The 25,983-nt window shown below is 37.8% G+C and overlaps 1 protein-coding gene across 3 annotated transcripts in view; it reads right to left on the reverse strand.

The window, feature by feature from the left end:
- Positions 1–23,806, reverse strand: part of CASP8AP2 (caspase 8 associated protein 2) — a 55,102-nt gene extending 31,296 nt beyond the window's left edge. For 2 of the 3 annotated variants that reach the window (XM_073220966.1, XM_073220967.1), the window contains exons 1-3: positions 23,737–23,806; positions 8,831–8,913; positions 2,234–2,302 (exon numbers count right to left, since the gene is read on the reverse strand). In XM_073220966.1, coding sequence (XP_073077067.1) covers positions 2,234–2,302; positions 8,831–8,885 — 124 coding nt within the window. In that variant the 5' untranslated portion in view covers positions 8,886–8,913; positions 23,737–23,806. The remainder of the gene's footprint in view (positions 1–2,233; positions 2,303–8,830; positions 8,914–23,736) is intronic. The other variant, XM_073220968.1, reaches the window with a different exon arrangement.
- Positions 23,807–25,983: the final 2,177 nt, after the last annotated feature.

Here is a 25,983-nt window from a genome sequence, read left to right on the forward strand (position 1 = left end):
TGAATGGCTAAAGAAGATGTGGTTCATATACACAATGGAATATTATTCGGCCATTAAAAGAAAACAAATCCTGCCATTTGTAACAACATGGATGGACCTAGAGGGTATTATGCTCAGTGAAACAAGCCAGATGGAGAGACAAATACCATATGATTTCACTTATTTGTAGAATATAAAAACAAAGCAAAAGAGAAGGAACAAAAGAGCATTAGACTCATATACACTGAGAAGTGATTTGTGGTTACCAAGGGGGAGGGGAATGGGCAAGGGAGAAGGGGAGCAGGGCTGTTAAACCACTGTGCTGTACATCTGATTAAAAAAAAGAATGAAACTGGACTCCTATCTACATCACACACAAAAAAAATCATCTCATAATGGATTAAAGATTTGAATGTAAGACCTGAAACTATAAAATTCCTAGGAAAAAAGCTTCATGTAGGCTCTTGTACATCAATATTAGTAATGATTTTCTGGATTTGACCAAGCAAAGACAACAAAAGCAAAAATAAACAAGCTGGACTACATCAGATTAACAAGCTTCTGCACAGCAAAGGAAATCATAAACAAAATGTAAAATCAGCCTTCAGACTGGGAGAGAATATTTGGAAATTATATTACCTTATAAAGTGGTAATATCTAAAATAAAGAATCCACACAACTCAGTAACAACAACAAAAAAAGACTAAAAAAAATGGGCATAAGAACTGAATAGACTATTTCCAAGGAAGACATGCAAATGTCCAACATGACTGGTTCATGAAAATGTGCTCAACATCACTAATCATCAGGAAAATGGGACTCAAACCCACAATGAGCTATCACCTCACACCTGTTAGAATGGCTATCATCAAAAGGACAAGAGCTAAGAAGTACTGGCACGGATGTGGAGAAGGGGGAAACGTTTCCACTGTGGTGGGAATGTAAACTGGTGCAACTACTATGGAAAACAGAGGTTCCTCAAAAAATTAAAAATAGAACCACATAATGACCCAGCAATCCCACTTTTGGGTATATATCCAAAGCAAATGAAAACAGGATCTTGTAGAGGTATCTTCACTTCCAATGTTCACCAAAGTATTATTCACAATAGCCAAGATATAGAAACAACCTATGTGTCCTTCAACAGAGGGTTGGATAAAGAAGATGCATAAATACAATGGATCATTAGTTAGATGTGAGAAAGACAATCAACGTGTCATTTGTGACAACATGGATGGACCTTGAGGGTATTACACTAAGTGAAATAAGTCAAACAGAGAAGGACAGATACTGTACCACTTATATGTAGAATCTAGAAAGGCCAAATGCATAGAGACTAGAATGGTGGTTATGAGGGGGGGCTAGGAGTGTAGGAAAAGAAGACATGCTGATCAGAGTATAAACTTCCAGCTACTAAAGGATAAGTAAGTTCTGAGCATCTCATACATCAGTGATGATAGTTCAAAATATCATATTATATAATAGAAAGTTGGTAAGAGAGTACATCTTAAATGTTCTCAGAACAAAGAGGAGATGGAATTTATGTAACATAATGCAAGTGCTAGCTTACTAAGGCAGCAATCATTTTGTAATATGTAAGTATATCAAATAAACACATTATACACCTTAAACTTACACAATGCTGTCTGTTTTATCTCAATAAAGCTAGAAAAAAAAAGTATGTGTTAAGCTTTTTGATTTTGTGTAGGGCTATATATTTCTCCACCTCCTGCATTTCATCCAAATCTATACCGATTTCACAGAGGGTTGGAGAACCACTTTACCTAGAAGACAGGTAGGTGTGTGGATCCTATTTTTCAAAGCTTTGAGAGATCTGATTATGGACAAGGTTTCTAATTTGGATAGGTCAGCAGACCCTGCATATCAGTCTTACTGATACATACTGATACATAACAACTACTCTTTTCAAAGATTCTAATCATATAACTTATAACTTAGTATATGTAGTTATGCATGTACAGAAACTACTACCAATTGCATTTCAATTGTACAAAATATTTTTGCTGAAGGTCCGATTAAATCTGAGACCTAGATGAACAACAAACCTGACTGCTAATTTGTTTTACTGATCAATCTTTGGGCAAGAAAATAATTACTCCAGTGTACTTATTTCAAAGAATAGGCAGATTGTCCAGGATCTATGAGTTACTCCAAGTATCAGTAACAACAAAGTAAACACTTCCAATAAACTGACCAAACAAAATCAAATAATTTTCTTGTAGAATTTACATACCAGAAACAGCACTGTCCAACCCAGCATATATGTCCAAAGAACCTTCATCATTATTTTTAAGAGGAGAAGCTGCAAGAAAATCAAAGACTGGTTAAAACTGTTAGATGTGAAGTTTTTCCATTCCTACTCTGAAGGATCAGAGATTAGTCTTCCATCAAAAGACAACTGTTTAATAAATTTTTACACAACCTTATAAACAGGAAGATCTTAGCACACAGACTTATGACTCTGTTACTTCATATTTACACTTAAAAGGGAGAAGTTTCCAATTCCAGTAATAGCAGAGTAGTTTCTATCAGACCAATCCTCCTCCACATAACAACTATAAACTCTGAACAAAATACTGAAAGTCAGCTGCAATCAAATGCTCTACCACTAATCTTAATCTGGTGATCACTTTGCAACACATACCAATTTCAAATCATCACATTACAAACCTTGAAACTAATATAATGTTCTATGTAAATTATGCCTCATTCTTTTAAAAAAGATAACTGAAAAATTAGAGAGCAATCGACAGCAGGCAAAAACTGGAAGGGAGACAACATCTGAAACAATAAAATGACACTGAGTGAGTTCCCTATTCCCCTTTATTATAATCTTTTGTTGAAGGATAGGCTCCTAGCTGGAGCCATGACAGGCAGTGAAAACTCATACAAAAACCTCCAGTCTTAATAGCTTGAAGAACCAGAGAAAAAACTTTGGAGGTAATAATAGCAACTAGAAAATATGTGAAGAAATTCAGTGAACCACAGAGGGGATTCGCCAAATTGTGCCCAAATCTGAGTGACTCCAAAAACTATACAAGTAAAAGTTAGAACCCCAAAAAGTTCCCCTAAAGCTAAAAAATCTGGAAAGATTTCAGCTGCTATCCATCATTGGGAAGGCATAAGTTTTTCAGCCAAGTTAAATACCTGCTAAAATTAAAAAAACCACCACCTTTCAGAGGAACATAATAAAATCCAATGTCGCTGTAACATAACATTTACAATGTCCAGAATGCAATCCACAATTACTAAATAGGAAATCTTGGCAAAGAAATAGAAACAATTAAAAGAGCCAAACGAAAAACCTAAAATTGTAAATGACAATATCTAATGTAAAAAAATTTCACTAAATGTGCTTGACAGAAGAGCCAGTGGCCTTGAAGATATATCAATAAATATTACCCAATCTGAAGAGAGAAAAATATTTTTAAAAAGAAAATTCTTAGTAACCTATAGTATAATATCAAATGTTCTCACATACATACATATGAAATCCCAGAAAAAAGAGATAACAGAGAGGAAAATTATATTAGAAGATCATTAAAAGGACTAGAAATGGTAAGTAACTGAGTAAGCATAAAAGTCTGATTCTTCCCTTTAACTTCTTTTAATTCCTCTTAATTTCTTTAAGATATACAAGACAGTTTAAAATAAAAATTACAGCATTGTATCATGGGATTTACGACAATCTTTAACATAAGTAGATGGATAGAAGTTAAATGCAGCATCTATACAAGATCCTACAGCTTAGTGGAAAGATACAATATTATTAAAGAGACTGAAAAATGTGAAAGATATATACTGCAATCCCATGAACACCACTAAAAAATAATACAGAGATACAGCCCAAAAAGCTAATATATACAGTAGAATGGAATCCATATATTCAAATAATATTTGAAAGAAGGCAACAAAATCAGAAAGACAAACATGATGACACAAAGTAAAACTAAATATTAAAATGAGGGCTCTAAACACATTCACAGTAATAAATAACACTACTGGGTTAACTGACAAAATTGGAATAAAAATGGTAGATTAAATAAAAGTATTAAAGTTAAATTTACTGAAACTAATAACTATGCTGTTGTTATGTAAAAAAAACAAATTTTTCTTATGAAATACACACTTAAGTATTTGGAGGTAAAGGATAATAAGGTATGCAACTTACCCTGATAAGCATCAGAAAAAAATTGGTGTGTGTGTGTATGTGTGTACACAATGATACATACAAAATGATAAACCCACTGGTATAAAATATTAACAAGAGGTAAATACAGAAGAAACCAGACCTGAATCTAAGTCATGAAACCATAAAACTCTTAGAAAAAAACATAGGCAAAAATCTCTTGAATATAAACATGAGCAACTTTTTCCTGAACACTTCTCCTTGGGCATGGGAAACAAAAGCAAAAATGAGTAAGTGGGACTACATCAAACTAAAAAGCTTCTGCATAGTAAAGAACACCATCAGAACATATATTCGTAAATGACTCATCTGATAAGGGGTTAACATCCACAATATATAAAGAACTCAACATCCAGAGAACAAATAAATACAATATGGGTGGAGGACCTGAATAGACACTAGAAGAAGTGAACAGACCAAAGAAGAAATACAAATGACCAACAGGCACATGAAAGGATGCTCCACATGGCTAATCATCAGGGTATCGCAAATCAAAACCACAATGAGATATCACGTCACACCAGTCAGGATGGACAACATTGAAAAGACAAGAAACAACAAATGCTGGTGAGGATGCAGAGAAAGGGGACCCTTACTTTCCTGTTGGTGGAATGTAAATTAGTTCAACTGTTGTGGAAAGCAATATGGAGGTTCCTCAAAACACTAAAAATAGAAATACCATTTGACCCCAGAATTCCACTTCTTGGAATTTACCCAAAGAAAACAAGATCCCAGATTCAAAAAGACATATGCACCCCTATGTTTATCACAGCACTATTTACAATAGCAAAGATATGGAAGCAACGTAAGTGTCTATGAATAGATGAATGGCTAAAGAAGATGTAGTGTATATATACACAATGGAATATTATTCAGACAAAAAGAAAAGAAATCTTACCATTTGCAAAAAATATGGATGGACCTAGAGGGTATTATGCTCAGTGAAATAAGCCAGGTAGAGAAAGACAAATACTCTGTGATTTCACTTATTTGTAGAACATAAAAACAAAGCAAAACAGAAGTAACGGAAGATCATTAGACTTATACACACTGAGAGGTGACTTTTGGTTACCAAAGGGGAGGGGGTGGGAAAGGTGAATGGAGCGGGAAAAGGGGATTAAGGGACACTATAATTCACAGTCACAATATAGGTAGGTTATTGGGAAGGCAGTACAGCACGGAGAAGACAAGTAATGACTATAGCATCTTACTATGCTGATAGACAGTGACTACAATGGGGGGGTGAGGACTTGATACTATGGGTCAATGTTGAAACCACAATGTTGCTCATGTGAAACCTTCATAAGATTTTATATCAATGATACTTTAATTAAAAAAAATACACTGGCTGTTACTATCAAAAAGTGCATGCATGTGGACCTCAGAGAGAGCATGAGGAACCTCAGAAAGAGTAATTTGTAGAAATGAAAACAACTGTTTCTAGAAAATGAGATTAGCAATGTATCATCCTGCAAAATAGTGAGAGGTGTAGATGAGATAAAAGTTAACCATTTGTTAATCTAGGTGAAAAATAAAGGTGTTCATTATATTATACTTTTAATTTTTGTCAGTTTTGAAATTTTTAAAGAAAAAATATCACAAGAGAAATATGTGGCAGCATAACAAACTGAAACTACATAAGCACAAAATAATTAACATACAAAAAAACAAAAGTACCCAGAGTGGTTAAGATGGCTGTTATTTCATGTGAATCTTCCATATCTATGAGTATGAATTTTCAAAAAAACTGTATTTTCAGCAAAAACGGAATTGTACTAGACATGTACACTTCCCTTTTTACATTTTAGCATAGTTACCATAATTGTCAGTAAATATTCATCTGTATTCTGAAAAAATGAGGTTGCCACAGCATAATAATTAAGACAAAAGAATTAGATAAACGTCATGCCAAGATCTGGATGTTCACATTCCACATATTATCAAACACCTATTTTATGCATTTATTTTACTACAAGGTCTCAGTTATCTCTTTCCAACTAATCATCCACCATGGTGTCAATTTTTCCCTAAACAACAATAAAGCACCACCAATGGACTGACTAGAAAAAAATAACTTCAAGAGTAACAAATACCTATATCTTATCTTTTGTATATGACAATAAAAATCATCACGACTTACATAGCCAAGTTGCTAATTTTATTACATTTAAGAGGCTTGAAAGCAGACAATGTAAGAAAATTCATACTAAGCACTTCCTATTTGCCAGGCACTTATTGTATTAACTCATGTATGTGTGGGGAGAAAGAGTTGATACTGACAATGTTCTGAATAAGTAAATGATTTTGTAATTAAATACAGACACATCTCATTTTATTGCACTTTGCTTTACTGCTTTTCACAGATATTGAGATTTTTACAGATTGGAAGGTTGTAGCGGACAGCATTTGCTCATTTTGTGTCTTTGTGTCACATCTTGGTCATTCTTGAAGTACTTCAAATTTTCATTATTTTAATATTAGTTATAATTTGTTATGGTAATAACCAAGATATGGAAGCAACCTAAGTGTCCATCAGTAGATGAATAGACAGAGAAGAGGTGGTACATATACACAATGGAATATTAATCAGCCATAAAGAAGAAACAAATCCTGCCATTTAGAACAACATGGATGGATCTAGAGGGTATTATGCTCAGTGAAATAAGTCATGCCAAGAAAGACAAACACATTATTTCACTTATTTGTGGAATATAAAAACAAAGCACAACAGAAGGAACAAAACAACATTAGACTCACAGACACTGAAATATGACTAGTGGTTACTAAGAGGGAGGGGAGTCGGTGAGGGTGGCGGGAATGGGGAGGGGGACTGTTGAACCATGTGATGTACATTTGATACAAAAAAAAGACATGGCACAAAAAAAGTTTGCTATGGTGATCTTTGATGTGAGCACTGTAATTGTTTTAAGGCACCAAACACCAGCCATGTGAGATGAAAAACTTAACTGATACATTGTGCATGTTTTAATTACTCCACTAACCAGCTTTTTTCCCATCTCTCACCCTCTCTTCGGGCCTCCAAATTCCAGGATGTAACAATATTGAAATTAGGCCAGTTGATAACCCCACGGTGACCTCTAAGTGTTCAAGGGAAAGGAAGAGTTACATATCTCTCGGTTTAAATCAAAAGCCAGAAATTATTAAGCTTAGTGAGGAAGGCACGTTGAAAGCTGAGATAGGCTGAAAGCTAGGCCTCTTGTGTCAAACAGTTAGCCAAGATGTAGATGCAAAGGAGAAGTTCTTGAAGGAAATTAAAAGTGCTACTCCAGTGAACACACAAATGATAAAAACAGGAAACAGCCTTATTGCTGACATGGAGAAAAGTTTTAGTGGTCTGGACAGAAGATCAAACCACCACAATATTCCTTTAAGCCTGATCCAGAGCAAGGTCCTAATTCTCTTCAGTTCCGTGAAGGAAGCTGCAGGAGAAAAGTTGGAAGCTAGCAGAGGTTGGATTATGAGGTTTAAGGAAAGAATCCATCTCCATAACATCAAGTGCAAGGTGAAGCAGCAGGTGCTGATGGAGAAGCTGCAGCAAGTTATCCAGAAGATCTCACTAAGCTACTTCATGAGGGTGCAACATAGTAGCAACAGGTTCTCAATGGAGATGAAACAGCCTTCCCTCTATGGGAAGAAGGTGCCACCCAGAACTTTCATAACTAGAGAGGAGAAGTCAATGCCTGGCTCCAAAGCTCCGAAGGACAGGCGGACTCCCTTGTCAGAAGCCAGTGCAGTTGGTGACTTGAAGTTGAAGCCAATGCTCACTGGGCACTGAGGTCAAAGTATCAACATTACAGGAGTTTGGAAGAAGTGGATTCCAATCCTCATGGATGACTTAGAAGGGTTCCAGACATCCTTGAGAAGTAGCTGCAGGTGTGGTGGAAATAGCAAGAGAACTAGAGTGAGAAGTGGAGCCTGAAAAGGAGACTGAATTGCTGCAACCCCATGACACAACTTGAACTTGATGAAGAGTTGCCTCTTAGGGAAGAGCAAACAGAGTGGTCTTCTGAGATGGAATCTACTCCTGGTGAAGATATGTGAAGATTGTTGAAATGACAACAAAGGCTTTAGAATATTAAATAAACTTAGGTGATAAAACAGTGGCAGGGTTTGAGAGGATTGGCTCCAGTTTTGAAGAAAGTTCTACTGTGGGTAAGATGCTACCACACAGCATCACATGCTACAGAGAACTCAATAGTGAAAAGAAGAGTCAGATGATGAGACAAAACTTCATTACTGTCTTATTTTAAGAAATTCCTACAGCCACCCCAGCCTTCAGCAACCACCATCCTTATCAGTTAGCAGCCATCAACACTGAAGCAAGACCCTCATCAGCAAAAAGATTACAACTTGCTTAAAGTTCACATGATGGTTATTAATTTTTAGCAATAAAGTACTTTTAAAGAAGGCATATATTATTTTCTTAGACATGTTATTGAACACTTAATAGATTACGGCATAGTGTAAACATAACTTTTATATGCACTGGAAAACAAAAAAAATCATTTGACTCACTTTACTGCAATATTTGCTTTTTTGAAGAGGTCTAGAACCAGATGCACAGTATTTCCAAGGTATGCCTTAGATAAACTTAAAAAGTCAATTAAAATGAGCTCTTACCAGAAAAGACATCAAATAAGCTTGTTCCATCACCATTATCATCATCTGTTGCCATGATCCTATTTCCTTTTGATAGTTGCCATCTAAAGTATTAAATACAAAGATTTTCTACTGTTAAAATCAACCTCACAATTCAGAAAACAAACCTAGCTTTAAGTTAAAAATCAACCTTCAAATTTGGACATACTGACATATCTAACATTTCCAAAAGCTTAAACTTGCTGATATGGTTAAGCCATGTCATAAAGTAAATGACGCTGATTTTGTAAAACAGACCAAACACACTAACTTTTATACTAAAATAAGCCAACTATCATACTAAAATAGTTACATGGTGAGTTCTGTAAATCTTCTTAGCAAATCATCAAACCTGGGGAGGTCTTCGAAACTCTAGACATACATGTTTTCACCAGTAAGAGAGCAAGACAGACTGATAGTAAAGAATCTGATACTACACTAGATTGATAAAGGTGTGGGAAAAGAGGTACTCTTATACATCAGTTAAGTGTGTACTGCTACAAGCTCTATGGAGCAATCTGGCAATAGCTATAAAGTTTTTAAATGTAAATACTCCTTGACCCAACAATTTCATATCTAGTAATCTGTTCTACAGATACACAAGCACATGGTTACAGAAATGTAGGTAAAGGAACGCTGATGGACACTGACTGTAATGGAGTTTGTGGGGGGACTTGGTGAAGGGGGGAGCCTAGTAAACATAATGTTCCTCATGTAATTGTAGATACCGAAAAAAAAAATGTAGGAGAAGTAATATTCAATGCAGTGCTGTTTCTAGTGGCAAGGCTGGAAGCAACACAATAAAAAATGGTGCCTTGCAGAAACCTAGTACTAGAGAAACCATGTCTGTTGCAGGAACTGAATGCTGGACAAAGCATACTGGCTTCCATATCTTGGCTATTGTAAATAGTGCTGGTGACTTGAAGTTGAAGCCAATGCTCACTGGGCACTGAGGTCAAAGTATCAACAGCCTGGCTAGCCAAGCACACTGAAACTTCCTCTCCAGTGCCCCTCAGCACTCTCTACTAACAAGGCTTAGCCCTGTGCCTGTTAGCAAAGGAAAAATCTTTAAGCCACCTCCATTATCACACAAGGATCGATTTAGAATTGAGAGGGTAGGTTTCATGGAGAAGGCAGCCTCTCCAACTCTTGGATCCCACCACACGTGACAGCCAACAGTATTCAGGAGCTTCCCAATGCACCTCCTCTCCCATACTAAAAACAATGTCACCAGCAAGGCACTTAGCAACTTCTCCACCACTCAGGGAGCCCCAGCCATGCTCTTTCCAATGATGGGCAAGCCAGCTCTTCTGTGGAAGACCTATACCAACCCTAGAGGGAGTGGTTGCTCCCTGTACCTGCTATTCCTATGTTCTTTAAAGGCATCTTTAACTCTTACATATAATTCTCAGTTACCTCAAACTTTTGTTAATAATTCTTTAGCCTGAGCTTTCTTTTCTCAATGTACTGTGTGGTTTTTGTCTTCTAATTGGGTCCTGCCCTGTTTGATACAGGTAAAGAGATTTTAACACACATTCCTCTGATCAAGCAGTTAAGAAATTTAAAGATATATTGCTAAATATAAAATTGACAAGTTTGATCTGCTGATTTTATATCCTTGAATGCAACAATTAAGAGAACTTAATTACTTTCAGGCACATTTATAAAAACTGACTTTATAATAGAGCAAAGTTCAATAGGTATCACAGTCCTTTTATCAAAACGAGTGAAATTCGAAGATGTACTTTCAAATTTCCCAGTTTCTTTGGAAATTTACAAACAGGCCAAAAAATAATATTAATGTAAACTGGGAAACATACAGAACTGAAGAACAAATACACCAAAGAACAAAATTTCTAAGATACAATAAAAATAGTACTTTTACAGGAAAAGTTATAGCATTAAATATATATATATAGGAAAAGATGAAAAAATATTAATGAGGTCATCATCCAATTCAAGTAGTTAGAAAAAGGTCCAATAAATGTTTATTGTAGTTTAAAAAAGAAGCTAAAGAACAAACTAAGCCTAAAGAAAAAAGACATAAAGACCAGAAATGAGTAAAAAGAAATGCTAGAAAGATAAATAGCAATAAATGCTAGCTCTTTAAAAATTTAAATTAAGTAGGCTTATTCTTGGCAAAGCTACGCAAGAAAAAGAAAGCACAAACATTAGGAATAAAAAAGGAGTTACAGTTTCACATATAGCAGAGACTAAGTTATTAACAAAACACTAACAGAAGTTCAATGAAGGAAAACTAGAAAATATGGACATATTTAGGATGATTAGATTATTTGGTACAGTAGTAATCTACTCATAAACTACTAAGCCCAGACAGTTTACAGGTTTAGTACAGTGTAGACATCAAAAGTAGGCAAAGACAGGACAAAATAAGAAAATTACAAGACAGGAGAGGATGCGGAGAAAGGGGAACCCTCCTACACTGCTGGTGGGAATGTAAACTTTCGACCACTGTGGAAAGCAATATGGAGGTTCTTCAAAAAACTAAAAATGGAAATACCATTTGACCCAGGAATTCCACTCCTAGGAATTTACCCAAAGGAAACAAGTTCTCAGATTCAAAAAGCCATATGCACCCCTGTGTTTATCACAGCACTATTTACAATAGCCAAGATATGGAAGCAACCTAAGTGTCCCTCAGTAGATGAATGGATAAAGAAGATGTGGTACATATACACAATGGAATACTATTCAGCCATAAGAAACAAATCCTACCATTTGCAACAACATGGATGGAGCTAGAGGGTATTATGCTCAGTGAAGTAAGTCAGGCAGAGAAAGACAAATACCAAATGATTTCCCTCATTTGTAGAGTATAACAACGAAGCAAAACTGAAGGAACAAAATAGTAGCAGACTCACAGACTCCAGGAAGGGACTGGTGGCTACCAAAGGGGAGGGGTGGGGGAAGGAGGGAGAACGGGATTGTGGGGTATCATAATTGGTGCACATGGTATGTGCGGGGTCACGGGGCAGACAGTGCAGCTCAGAGAAGACAAATAGGACTCTGTGGCATCTTACTATACTGATGGACACGGACTGCAATGGGGTATGGGAGGGACTTGATAATGAGGGTGAATGTAATAACCACATTGTTTTTCCTTTGAAACCTTCATAGGAGTGTATATCAATGATACCTTAATAAAATAAATAAATAAATAAATAAATAAATAAATAAATAAATAAATAAATAAATAAATAAATAAATAAATAAAAAGAAAATTACAAGACAGAAGAACCAGAGGTCAATCTTATGAACATAGAAAGAGCCTGTAAGTCTGGGGAGACAAAATATCTCTAAAAACCAAAATCAATCAAAGGGAGAAATAAAGTTTAAAATCCATTTATTGCTCACAAACTGCAGTCTGGGCCGTTTTTCTCCTCTGCTGTGGAACAAGCAAGCCAGCCAGCCCCCTCCCCCTAACCTCTCAGTTTAGACACACCCTCGGTTGCCCAAGTAATTACACATTGATATGGAGATGAACTTCTCTCTGCCCAGGAGGATATACAAATGCACTATAGCCAGGTGAGATACTCTGGAAATGTTACAATTTTACCCACAGAGCCTTAAAGAAAAAATTATCCAATTGCATCCAGCAAGACATTCAAAAAACAAAAAACAAAAAATATATACTACAGACAAGTAAGATTTGTCCCCAAAATGTAAGGATGGTAAAACATTAATTCAAAAATCAATTAATATAAGGACTGTCCTTTAGTTGATAAAGTTCCTTCCCACTGTAGTATAGGTTAACAGTTCTGATACTGCTATAGATACTGGAATTGAACAATTTAAGTAAATGGATGGCAGATGATGAAAGCCAGTTTTCTCACTATTGAAGTGGGAGGTTACAGAAAAGCAAGAGAACAGGCTAGAATTATACCTGAAGTGATGGATTAGAGTTGATGATATCAATGAAACCTCATACTTATCTAATATAGATACAGATCAGATACAGAAATATTTGTAGGTATGTGTACATGCATGGGTTAGTAGACACGTTTCTTTGTTCAGCTAAGAAGGCCTAAAAAACAATACCCCAGGGCAATAAGCACGCCTAATATTGACATCTGGGCTTCTAATACCATTCACCATTAAAATGGACCAGGGCTCCTTAAATAAATGACTGACTGACTAGGGCAGAAAATACACAAGATGAACATGGACATGGTGTGCATAGTGACTTCCTTCCAAAGAGTAGAGTGTGGAATGGGGGAGGGAATGGTGACTTCACTGTTCACAAACCTACAAACACTACTGTGGTCAGATGATCAGGTCAGTGTCAACAGCCATAAGTCACACTGACAGTATGTGTACTCTTGGTGTGATGTGATGAAAATGGCACTGTACTTGTATCTTCACCAGACCCCATAACCTCCGTATAATTGTGAAGTAAACATTAGGCAAATTCTGATAGATGGGTATGCCAGAATACAGCTGCCTGGTACTCCTCACAACTATCAAGGACATCAAAAACAGGGAAGTGGAGAAACATCACAATTGACAGGAACTTAAGAAGACATGACAACTGAAGAAACATGGTTGGTGCCCTGAACAGAAAAAACATGGATATTTGGTAAAAATGAAGGAAATCTGAATCAACTATGGACTTAGTTAATAATAATGTATCAATGTTGGTTCATTAGTTATAAGAAATGTATTACACTAAGGTAATATACTGTAAAATATTAACAACAGGGAAAACTGGGAGGTGGGAATAGGGTGATAAATTGGAATTCTCTGTACATTTCAATTTTCTGTAAATCTAAAACTTCTAAGTCTATTAATAAAAATTTTTTTTATCCTATTACATCAGAGAAGAAAAATATGATCATATCAACATTTGCACAGGAAGAGCATATGACCAATTCAACACTAACTCTTAGCTAACTTGGGGAGTTTATGGAAGTTTAAGAAGGGAGTTCCCTAAAACTGATAAAATTTCTACTAAAAAAAAAACCTCACATTAAACATTATACATGATTGTGAAACCACAAAAGCATCAAGCATCAAAAAAATTTATTTTATTATTTTGATATCATTAATGTACAATTACTTGAACATTATGGTTACTAGACTCCCATCATAGAATCCCTCCCATATACCCCACTATAGTCACTGTCCATCAGCCTAGTAAGATGGTATAGAATCATTACTTGTCTTCTCTGTATATACTGCCTTTCCCATGTACCCCCTACATTATGTGTGCTAATCATAATGCCACATTTTCCCCCTTATCCCTCCCTTCCCATCCACCCTCCCCAGTCCCTTTCCCCTTGGTAACTGTTATTCCATTCTTGGGTTCTGTGAGCCTGCTGCTGTATTGTTCCTTCAGTTTATTCTTAGTTCTTATACTCCACATATGAGTGAAATCATTTGGTACTTATCTTTCTCCGCCTGGCTTATTTCACTGAGCATAATACCCTCTAGCTCCATCCATGTTGTTGTAAATGGTAGGATTTTTCTTCTTCTTATGGCTGAATAATATTCCACTGTGTATACATACCACCTCTTCTTTATCCATTCATCTATTGATGGACACTTAGGTTTCTTACATTTCTTGGCTATTGTAAATAGTGCTGTGATAAACATAGGAGTGCATATGTCCTTTTTAAACTGGGCTGCTGCATTCTTAGGGTAAATTCTTAGGAGTGGAATTCCTGGGTCAAATGGTATTTCTATTTTGAGTGTTTTGAGGAACCTCCATACTGCTTTCATCAATGGTTGAACTAGTTTACATTCCCACCAGCAATGCAGAAGGGTTCCCCTTTCTCCACATCCTCACCAACATTTGCTGTTTTTTGTCTTTTGGGTGTTGGCCATCCTAACTGGTGTGAGGTGATATCTCATTATGGTTTTAATTTGCATTTCTCTGATGATTAGTGATGTGGAGCATCTTTTCATGTACCTGTTGGCCATCTGAATTTCTTCTTTGGAGAAGTGTCTGTTCAGCTCCTCTACCCATTTTTTAATTGGATTATTTGCTTTTTGTTTGTTGAGGTGCATGAGCTCTTTATATAATTTGGATGTCAACTCCATATCAGATACGTCACTTATGAATATGTTCTCCCATACTGTAGGATGTCTTTTTGTTCTACTGATGGTATCCTTTGCTGTACAGAAGCTTTTTAGTTTGATATAGTCCCACTTGTTCATTTTTGCTTTTGTTTCCCTTGCCCAGGGAGATATGTTCACAAAGAAGTTGCTCATGTTTATGTTCAAGAGATTTTTGCCTATATTTTTTTTCTTAGAGTTTTATGGTTTCATGACTTACATTCAGGTCTTTGATCCATTCTGAGTTTACTTTTGTGTATGGGGTTAGACAGTAATCCAGTTTCATTCTCTTACATGTAGCTGTCCAGTTTCATCAACACCAGCTGTTCAAGAGGCTGTCATTTCCCCATTGTCTATCCATGGTCCTTTATTGTATATTAATTGACCATATAAGCTTGAGTTTATATATGGACTCTCTATTCTGTTTGACTGGTCTATGGGTCTGTTCCTGTGCCAGTACCAAATTGTCTTGATTACTGTGGCTTTGTAGTGGAGCTTGAAGTCAGGGAGCATAATTATGCCTGCTTTATTCTTCCTTCTCAGGATTGCTTTGGATATTCAGGGTCTTTTGTCATTTCACATGAATTTTAGAACTATTTGCTCTAGTTCATTGAAGAATGATGTAGGTATTTTGATAGGGATAGCATTGAATCTGCAGATTGCTTTAGGCAGGATGGCCATTTTGACAATATTAATTCTTCCTAGCCAAGAGCATGGGATGAATTTCCATTTATTAGTGTCCTCTTTAATTTCTCTTAGGAGTGTTTTGTAATTTTCAGGGTATAGGTCTTTCACTTCCTTGGTTAGGTTTATTCCTAAGTATTTTATTCTTTTTGATGCGATTGTGAATGGAATTGTTTTCCTGATTTCTCTTTCTGCTAGTTCATCGTGAGCTATAGGAAGGCAACAGATTTGTGTATTAATTTTGTATCCTGCAACTTCGCTGAATTCAGATATTAGATCTAGTAGTTTTGGAGTGGATTCTTTAGGGTTTTTTATGTACGATATCATGTCATCTGCAAACAGGGACAGTCTGACTTCTTCCTTGCCTTTCTGGTGCCTTTTATTTCTTTGTATTGTCCGATTGCCTTGGCTAGGACCTCCAGAACTATGTTGAATAAAAGTGGGGAGAATGGGCATCCTTGTCTTGTTCCCCATCTTAAAGGAATAGCTTTCAGCTTCTTGCTGTTAAGTATAATGTTGGCTGTGGATTTGTCATATATGGCCTTTATTATGTTGAGGTATTTGCCCTACCCATTTTGTTGAGTTTTTATCATGAATGGATGTTGAATTTTGTCAAATGCTTTTTCAGCATCTATGGAGACGATCATGTGGTTTTTGTCCTTCTTTTTGTTGATGCAGTAGATGATGTTGATGGATTTTTGAATATTGTACCATCCTTGCATCCCTGGAATAAATTCCAGTTGATCATGATGATCTTCTTGATGTATTTTTGAATTCGGTTTGCTAATATTTTATCGAGTATTTTTGCATCTATGTTTATTAGGGATATTGGTCTGTAATTTTACTTTTTTGGGGTGTCTTTGCCTGGTTTTGGTATTAGAGTGATGTTGGCCTTGTAGAATGAGTTTGGGAGTATCCCTCCTCTTCTACTTTTTGGAAAACTTTAAGGAGGATGGGTACTAAGTCTTCACTAAATGTTTGATAAAATTCAGCAGTGAAACCATCTGGTATAGGTATTTTGTTCTTAGATAGTTTTTTGATTATCAATTCAATTTATTTGCTGGTAATTGGTCTGTTCAGATTTTCTGTTTCTTTCTGGGTGAGCCTTGGAAGGTTATATTTTTCTAGAAAGTTGTCCATTTCTTCTAGGTTATCCAGTTTGTTACCATGTAATTTTTCATAGTACTCTCATAATTCTTTGTATTTCTGTGGTGTCTGTAGTGATTTCTCCTTTCTCATTTCTGATTCTATTTGTGTGTAGACTCTCTTTGTTTCTTGGTAAATCTGGCTAGGGGTTTATCTATTTTGTTTATTTTCTCAAAAGAACAGGAAAGCATCAAGCTTTTATGAAAGAAGGGTAAAACATGAAATGAGATGGAACTGGAAAGGGAGAAACAAAGCTGACATTATTCATACTATCATCACCTATATAGAAAAATCTAAAAATTATTAGAATAAGAGTTTCTCAAAGGAATGTAAGATTAATATACAAAAGCAAATAGCTTTCCTATTTGCCAGCAAACAGTTTTAGAACATCTGACAAACAGTTATTATTTACAACAAAACCATAAGGAACATAGGAATTAACCAAATACAAGATGTGTGAGACCCTAATGGAGAAAATAATAAAAGACCTAAATCATGTCTGAAAATCTTTTCTTCTAACAGGACCAGAAAGTAAGTATTTTATGCTTGCAGGCCATCTGTCACTACCACTTACCTCTGCCACTATAGCTCAAAAACCATAGAAAACAAATAAATAAGTGTGGCTGTGTTCCAACAAAACTTTACATAACTAGACAGTTTACTTCTGATCAAAATAAATGACAAAATATATCTCAATCATAAATATTTCCTCAGTCATACTGAGGAATATCCAAGTTGGCAATTCTCCCCAACTCTATCTATAAACTCAGTGCAATTGCAGTTAACCTTATAATCTGACTATAAAATTTAAACAAATGCAAAGGGCCCAAGAGAGTCAGGACATTTTTTTTTTTTGGATGCAGAGGGAGTAAACTTTTTACTGAAGTATAACATACATATAGAAAAAAGCATGTATTATAAGTATATAGTCCTATGATTTTTCAGAAAGCAGACACATCCACGTAACTACCACTCAGATCAAGAAATAGATCATTGTCAGCACCCTATACATCGTGGTCCTTTGTAGCCACTATGTAGGCTCCCAAATGTTAGCAAAGATGTGTGCAGAATAAAAATATACACATTGCTGATGACTCGCTTTGTAGAGAAAGGACTTGTACATCAATGGAGAGTGGGAGGTATCTGTGGAGATGTGTATATTTCCAAATAACACCACCATTAACCTTGGAGGAAAGGCATTAGAGAACTGTACCCAGTTCAAACAGACCGCAGGTAGACCAGGACTGGGAGATAAGACTACCAAATTCATTAGAGTCAAACAGAAGATACTAACTATCAAACCAAGGAATCTGGTCTTGAACCTTCAGAATACAGGCGCACTGAAGATTTCTGAGTCAGAAACACTGGTACAAAGAAATGGAATAGGAAGATTAGTGTGAGGAATGAACTAGAAAGACGAGAAAGTGTAAGAAAAGAAACCGGGAAGACAGCTATTATAATTGGACCCACATGATTAGACTTAACACCAGATGGAGGCAGTGAGAATGAAAAGAATGTTTATATGAAGCATAATAATGGAATAAAGCTAATAGGGTAAATGCCTAGATGTGGGAAGTAGAAACAACCATTCTCCTCAATTCACTCTCAAAACTACAAGTTTCTGTTATCTTAGACTCTGCCCTTACCTCCACACTCAGTGTCAAGTAGTCACAAAGTCAGTGATTTTATTTTTAAACCTCTCAAATTTAATGTCTCCTTTCAACTCATGGTTGTTTCAGCTTCCAGTACAATTATTTCTCACTTAAATTCTTACAAAAGTCTTCTAGATACCAGTATCTTTCTCCTCTTACCATTTTCCACACTGAAATCAAAATTAATCCTATTTATGTCTAGCCTCTGTTTCACTCCCGGGTCGGAAACCTTCAAGAGTTATCAAAAACAGCATTATTGAGTTAAGCTTCCCTAACACAGAACCCAAGGTCTTTCCAGAAATATCTAGCATTACTTTTGTAACTACCTCCTGCCTTTCTTACCTACCCCATTCAGCTACATGACGGATTCTGTATTACCACAGCAAATACTGCAAGTTAGCACATACATTATTGAGAAATAGAGAAATGCTGTCGGTGTAAGGTAAAAGTTATCTTGATTCAGACAGGGTTCTGTCAGGATGTTTTAAGTTTTGCACCATTATTAAAGGCAGCTAAATGCAGCAAGCCCTGAAGGAATCTGGCCCTGCATATGATGCCCATACCCTATATGCCCATCACTTCCCTTTCTTCTTCTTGTGTCAGTAGAGTAATAGGCTTTGCATAAGCATGATTTACCTCAATCTTTACTGGGGGCAGGGTTGGGGGAACCAAGCACAAGGCAATGAGCCAGAGCCATCCAGTCTGCCATGACAGTATTTCACATCAAAACTGCTACTGCTCCCACACCTCTGATGTTTATGTCCCTCTGTTCCTATCTCCACAAATCCAAAGCATCAACCCTTCCTATTCCTCCTTCCATCAAGCTATCCTCATCTTTCTTTTGTCTTGAGAAACAACCTATATTTCCTAAGGTATTTTTTGTTAGGAATTTAACATGTCTTCACTGTGTCAATATTTTTATTAAAATTATATTGTTCCTAGTGCTGCTCTAAAAACACAGGTTGATACGTTTTAAGTATTCTGCCCCTATTTTTCCCATTAGCCCTATAATAGTCAGTTTTAGAACTCCCTAAAGGTTTTTCAAGAATGCATACAACAGAGCAGAAATGTCCGCACTTGCAGTTCCTGAAATACACCATGTACTTCAATTCCACAGTACTTTGCTCATTCCGTTTCCTTACTTGGACTATGCATCCCTTCTCAAATGCAGCTACCATAGAAGAGAAGATCCTTTCCTTCAGGCATAGTTAAACTCCATTCCTTTATTCTACTGACACACTGAATATGTTACTGTTGCACTTAGCAGCCTCTACTGCAATCATTTTCATTCTAAAGTTTTCTTAGACTTTAAGATGCATCAGAAACACCTGGAGAAGCAAAACACAAGACTGATGGGTCCCATCGCCAAAGATTCCATAGGTCTCAGATGAGGCTTGAGAATTTGCATTTCTAAAAAATTCCCAGATCATACTGCTGGTTCCAAGGACCACACTTTGAGAACTGTTATTTTAGACCAGTGCTGTCCAGCAGAATTTTCTGTGATGACAAGAGCTGTCTGATATGGAACTACCAGACACATATGGCTACTGAGTACATAAAGTATGCATAGTGGCACTGAGTCTATTAGTTCCCTATTGCTCCTCTGACAAATTACCACAAACCTAGTGAGTGAGCGTACAGAGAAGATTTCACAGACCTGTGGTTATTACAATTTCAGTAACACCTAACTAGCTCTAAATACTATTGGGCACTTAGAAAAATGCATTTAATACTGTCCTAAGGCAATAAACTTCTGGATGGACATTAGTATCTCATTTTCTACAAGTGCAAAGCAAAATCCCTTCAGGTTAAACACTCGACAGGCAAACATAAGCGGGCACAGGATAAAGAGCAAGTACTGCAACAAAAAGGAGTACCAGGTCAGATTTAGAAACTCCTCTGCTGCCCCTCAGTGCTTGAAAATTAGCAACTGTTTGTACTAAAATACAAACCAACAATAAACAATAAAAACTAAATGAACACATTCCTGTAAGTTCAAGCTTACCAAGTCCAAAACTGAAAAAAAGATCATTTCTCCACTAACATGTCATCTCCTGACATCTCTACTTCTTTGAGTAGCACAATAATTCCTTAATAGCCCACCGACACTATTATGCAATGTCTCTCCCACTTATCCCTGTTCTCGCAATCTGACTTTATTTCAGGCTCCCACTATGGCTGTCTAATTATCTCCTCTCTCTAAATACAAGCCACACACAACTCTTGGGTTAGGTCTTCTAAAGCAATCCTACTCATACCACTTCCTGCCCAAGAACTTTCCATTGCTTCCCAACGTCTACTGAATAAAGTCCAAACTCCTTACCTTGATATACATACACTGGCACCTACCTTTCTAGCCCCATTATTCACGATCCCAAGGTTCCCAAAATCCCAAGGTTCAGTGAAACTGGGTTCCTATTTGCAAATACAATTCTTGCCACCACACCTATCTATGGGCTCAAGGGCAAGTCCGGGTGTGAATATCCACAAAAAAGGTGATAAGTGAGTTTTTGGAAAAGTCACGTGATATATTACATAACTAATATTATATTACATACTGCATGGACTTCATGCAGTAGTAGAATGGGGGATCCACTGAAGTTTTTTAAAGCAGGGGACTATCATGATCAAAACTGCATTTCAGAGGTTCAACTCCAGCAAGAAGAGTATAAAAAATATTAGTGACAAGAGGGACAGAAAAGACCTAAAATAATGCAGGAGACAATGTGGGGTCACTAAGGTATTAGTACTGGAAATAAAGACAAGAAGCAGATCTGAGAGATTTCCTTGGCAGAATCAAAGATTTAATAGAAAATATATTCAAATGTCCACTCCTGTCTTTGACAAGACAGCACCTGGGGCACCAGGGCATCCTGTAGCCTCTTCCCCAGCACAATGCAAATCTGATCATGTTTCCTCCTCTGCTTAAAACCCTTCAGGGCTTCCTGCTCATTTTAGGTTAAAAAGCAAATTTTGTCACGATTTTGTTTCCAAAGCCCTGAGTGACCTGGCCTCTGCCCACCCCTTCAGTGTCAGCCTCCATTATTCTCCCCAACTCCCCAGCAGTCTTTCCTCTGATCACATTGACTTTTTCAGTTCCATGAGAATGCTATTTGTGCCCTCCCACCACCAGGCCCATGCAGGGGATACTCTTTCCACGAAGCTCAACCTTCACTTAACTCAACTTTGACATTCTGACGTAAGTAATGTTTGAGCTTTCCCTGGCTACCCTATCTGTCTACTAGGCCAGGCTCTGTTACATATTCTTATACTACTGTGTCCTTTCTAGCCTTTTCAGTTTATGACTACATTTTTGTGGGATTCCTGGAGAATTGTTCATCTCACCCACTGGACTGTGAACTCCAAGAAAACCAGGACTGGCTCTGTTCACCCCTGTGCTCCCCAACTCAGCCAGGAACTAGCAGGCTGGCAGGTAATTAAAAACAAATTTGTTAAATTAATGAAATTCCCAATTTTTTAAGAGAATTCCAAATTTCCTAGCAGTTAAAAGGCAGTCCTGCTTTTAACTGAAATAAAGAACCAAAGACAACACGTCGAATTATTTGTAGAACATCCAGGTGAAGATGTCTAACAGACAATCAGAAACTGGAGTATGTAGCACAAAATATATAATTGGTATAGTTGAGAGTACTCTACTGAATTCACAGAGACCAGTAATTCTCCTGGAAAGGTAAGGAGGGAGAGGAAGGACTATGTATCAGAATCTCTTGAAAAGCAATTTCACACTTGCTCTCACTTTCCCCCAATTGAGGATCTCAATATATAATGAGAGTTGCTGATAGCAGTGTTGCACCTACAAAGAGTACAGGCAAAAGTTAAAACGCTGAGAACCATAATGATGGAATGAAGAGTTGTAAGCTGACTCATAATCTTTTGAAGAACAAATCCAGTGTATTCAGATGTGAAGGCAGAACAGATGACAGAAGGATCACCTAGACGTTTGACACAGGACACTGTGTTAAAAAGACTATATATGTGGAATCTAAAAACAGAACAAAAACAAAACAGCAATAGACTCGTACACATTGAGGAGGGACTTACTACAGGGGAGGGGGTTGGGGCAGTGGGGGTGAAATACGTGAAGGAGATAAAGAGGTTAAAAAAAAAAAGACAATCTATAGGAAGTTTTCTTTTTTTAAAAAAAGATTGAGGGAATAAAATAAGCGTTTGTAGAAAAAAAAAACAGGAAAAGGCCAGGGGGATGGAGAGTGTATTTTTAGGCTCATGGGAAAGGCTTAATCTAATACAGCAAGATCCCCGAAGAAAGGGAAAATAATAACAAACACTACATTCTGAACACTATATGGCAGACACCGATCTCAATGTTCCAGAATACATTAACTTTAAATCGTTCCCATAACCCTACATAGTAGGTACTATTCTTTTTCCCGTTTTGCAGATGGAAGAAATAGATACAATTAAGAAACTTGCCTCAAGTCAAACAGCTGGTAAGTGGCAGATCTGACTGGTGTTTGATATCTCAGCTCTGTCTCTAAAACCAGATGACAAATTAAGAATATTCATTAGAGAAAAGAGTATAATTTTTTTTTGAAAGGGGCCATCTCTTGTAAAATGGCAAGAAACGCTAGAGATCTTTGGAGGCAAGGGAGTGAGGATTCCTGCTCTGAAGGTCCCCGTCTCCCTCCCATTAGAGAGGAGCTGAATGAGATGGGGGAAGGGCAGTGAGGGGAGGGGAAAGGTTTGGAACTGGAGCTGTGGAGAATGGAACAGACCAGGCAAGAATTAGAGTCAACGCCAACCTGATCCCTGAAACCCAAACGCCGAGATTCTGTGAATTCTCCGCTAACATCTGAGTTACGGCCTACTATGTGTCAAGCATGGTTCTAGGGTGCGTGGAGATCAAGATACCTTCTCTGAGAATAAGTCTCGGAAACAACCAACATTAATGATCACCCGACACGTAGGAGAAAGCCATTCCTCCAGAGACTCCCATCCTGAAGCCTCTAGGAGTACATTCCAGAACGAGATTGGTGCTTTAGGGTAGGGGCTGAGTGAGCGCTCGAGAGGGCAATTCCTAGGGCGCTCTCCCCCAGCCCCGGCGTGGGTCCTCTCCGGAGACCGCACAGTAACGCGAGTGCAAACGCAGAAGCTGCACCCCCGGTAGGGGAAGCGCGGCAGCCTGAGGACCCTGGACACCAGGCAAACCTCCGCCCCCCACGCTGGTGACTCTGCCGCTCCCTTCGACTCCTCGGCTCTCCAAACGCCGCCGACCTCTGCTCGGGGCACCACCGAGTCATGCAGCCTCCTCCCCGGCAACCCCTCGCGGACCGGACGCCCAACTCAACTTACCCGCCCTGAGGGGTCCGAGGCAGCCAGAGCTCCTTTCTAGACGCCAAGGTCTCCCTGGCATCTCCACCAATGCCAGGACGCAATCAGGACGCGGAGGCGGGACTGAGGGCCCGTGGCCAATCCGATCAGACGCAAAGCACGTCCCGGCGCACATAACTAGTTCCCGCCTTTGGGAGGGGAAAAAAGCCACAGTTGGCGCCAAACTCCGTTTTCTGAGCTTGAGAAAAGGGGCCGGACTGTGCTGCGGGGAGGGAGATGGGGCGGAGCCTTTCTGAGGAAGGGGCGGCACCTTGGGGAAGGTAGGGGTGGGGTCAGGGGAAAGTTCTTCTATGAAAAGTACTCTCTGAAACAGACGTTTTCACTTCTTTAATCCCATTATTCCACAAATTCTAGTGACTGCCAACCGCGTGCTAGACATGGTGCTGGGCGTTGGCTTGATAACAGTGAATAAGCACTGTCCCTTGCCTTCAGACTCTTTACTGCATGATAGGCAAACAACTTGGATCAGGATCTTGGGAGCTTTGAGGAGGAGATACCAGCACACTGGGGTGGGAGGGAGACAAGAGCTTTCTAGAGGACAGAATGCCTGAATTGTGTCACAGAACCAGCAGGAACCAAGGGTGCTGGTAGGGTCTTGCCTCCGGAGGCTGTCCCAGTGCCTTTGGTGAGGAAGTAAAACAAAGCCTACTTCCTCTGCTACCTTATCTGAGGATCTTGATCTTAATCTTGATCTCTAGCTGTTTCCTCTGTTCGCTCATATTAACTTGAAACTGTCATACCAACTTATTACACCTCATTTGGGAGAGTGTAATTTTTCGAAAAGACCCTCATTTGGGAGAATTTGTTCTGGGAGAAAACTGGCTTCCTAGATTCTTCCCAACCAGCTTTGTTTCTGAGAAGCTAGGCAAACAGGCAGACATTTCAGGCATTGAGACTGGGAAAGAATGAACGGTGTGCAACCACATGGTGTTCATTGCTCTGGAGCATATAATTCAAGGTATAAATGCAGGGGTCAAACCTTGAAAGACCAAATATATATATGGGATTTACCTTTAAATTATGAGGCGTGCAAGAACCACTGAAGGATTTTAAGCTTCGGATGGTCATGATCTGATGCATTATTAAGATCCTTTGACCCTGAAAAGGGAGATTTTCAGATGCTCTTGCAGTGATCCAAAGCTAGGGAAAATGAAGATCTCTTCAGATTTTCTTCAAGAAGATAGGAAAGGGAGGGCATGTATTTTAGAATGTTTAGGAGATAAAAACAACAAAACGGAACTTAGTAATTGAATGAATATTGGCTTCAGCATGCATGTATAATAATGGAATTCATTTTTAAAAATTTAGAAAATCGTTCTAAAATTCATATGGAACCACAAAAGGCCCCGAATAGCGAAAGGATCCTGAGAAGAAAGAATAAAGCTGGGGGAATTTGCTCCCCAATTTCAAGCTCTACTACAAATCCACAGTAATCAAGACAATCTGGCACTGGCACAAGAACAGACCCATAGACCAATGGAACAGAATAGAAAGCCCAGATGTAAACCCAAGCATATATGGCCAATTAATATATGATAAAGGAGCCATGGACATACAATGGGGAAATGACAGCCTCTTCAAAAGCTGGTGTTGGCAAAACTGCACAGCTACATGCAAGAAAATGAAACTGGATTATTGTTTAACCCCATACACAAAAATAAACTCAGAATTGATCAAAGACCTGAACGTAAGTCATGAAACCATAAAATTCTTAGAAGACAACATAGGCAAACATCTTAGAATATAAGCATGAGGAACTTCTTCCTGAATGTATCTCCTTGAGAAAGGGAAACAAAAGCAAAAATGAACTCATGGGACTGCATCAACCTAAAAAGTTTCTGTATAGCAAAGGACACCGTAAACAGAAAAAAAAAAGGCATCCTACAGTATGGGAGAATATATTTGTAAATGAGATATCCGACAAGGGGTTAACATCCAAAATATATAAAGAACTTACGTCCCTCGACACACAAAAAGCAAATAAACCAGATTAACAAATGGGCAGAGGATAGGAAGAGACATTTCTCAAAAAAGAAATTCAGATGGCCAACAGACACATGAAAAGATGCTCCACATCACTAATCATGAGGGAAATGGAAATAAAAACCACAATGAGATATCACCTCCCACCAGTTAGGACAGCCAGCATCAAAAAGACTAAGAACAACAAATGCTGACGAGGATGATGAGAAAGGGGGACCCTCCTAC

This window comes from Manis javanica, chromosome 13, assembly GCF_040802235.1.
Source record: "Manis javanica isolate MJ-LG chromosome 13, MJ_LKY, whole genome shotgun sequence".
In the NCBI taxonomy this organism is placed as follows: domain Eukaryota; kingdom Metazoa; phylum Chordata; class Mammalia; order Pholidota; family Manidae; genus Manis; species Manis javanica.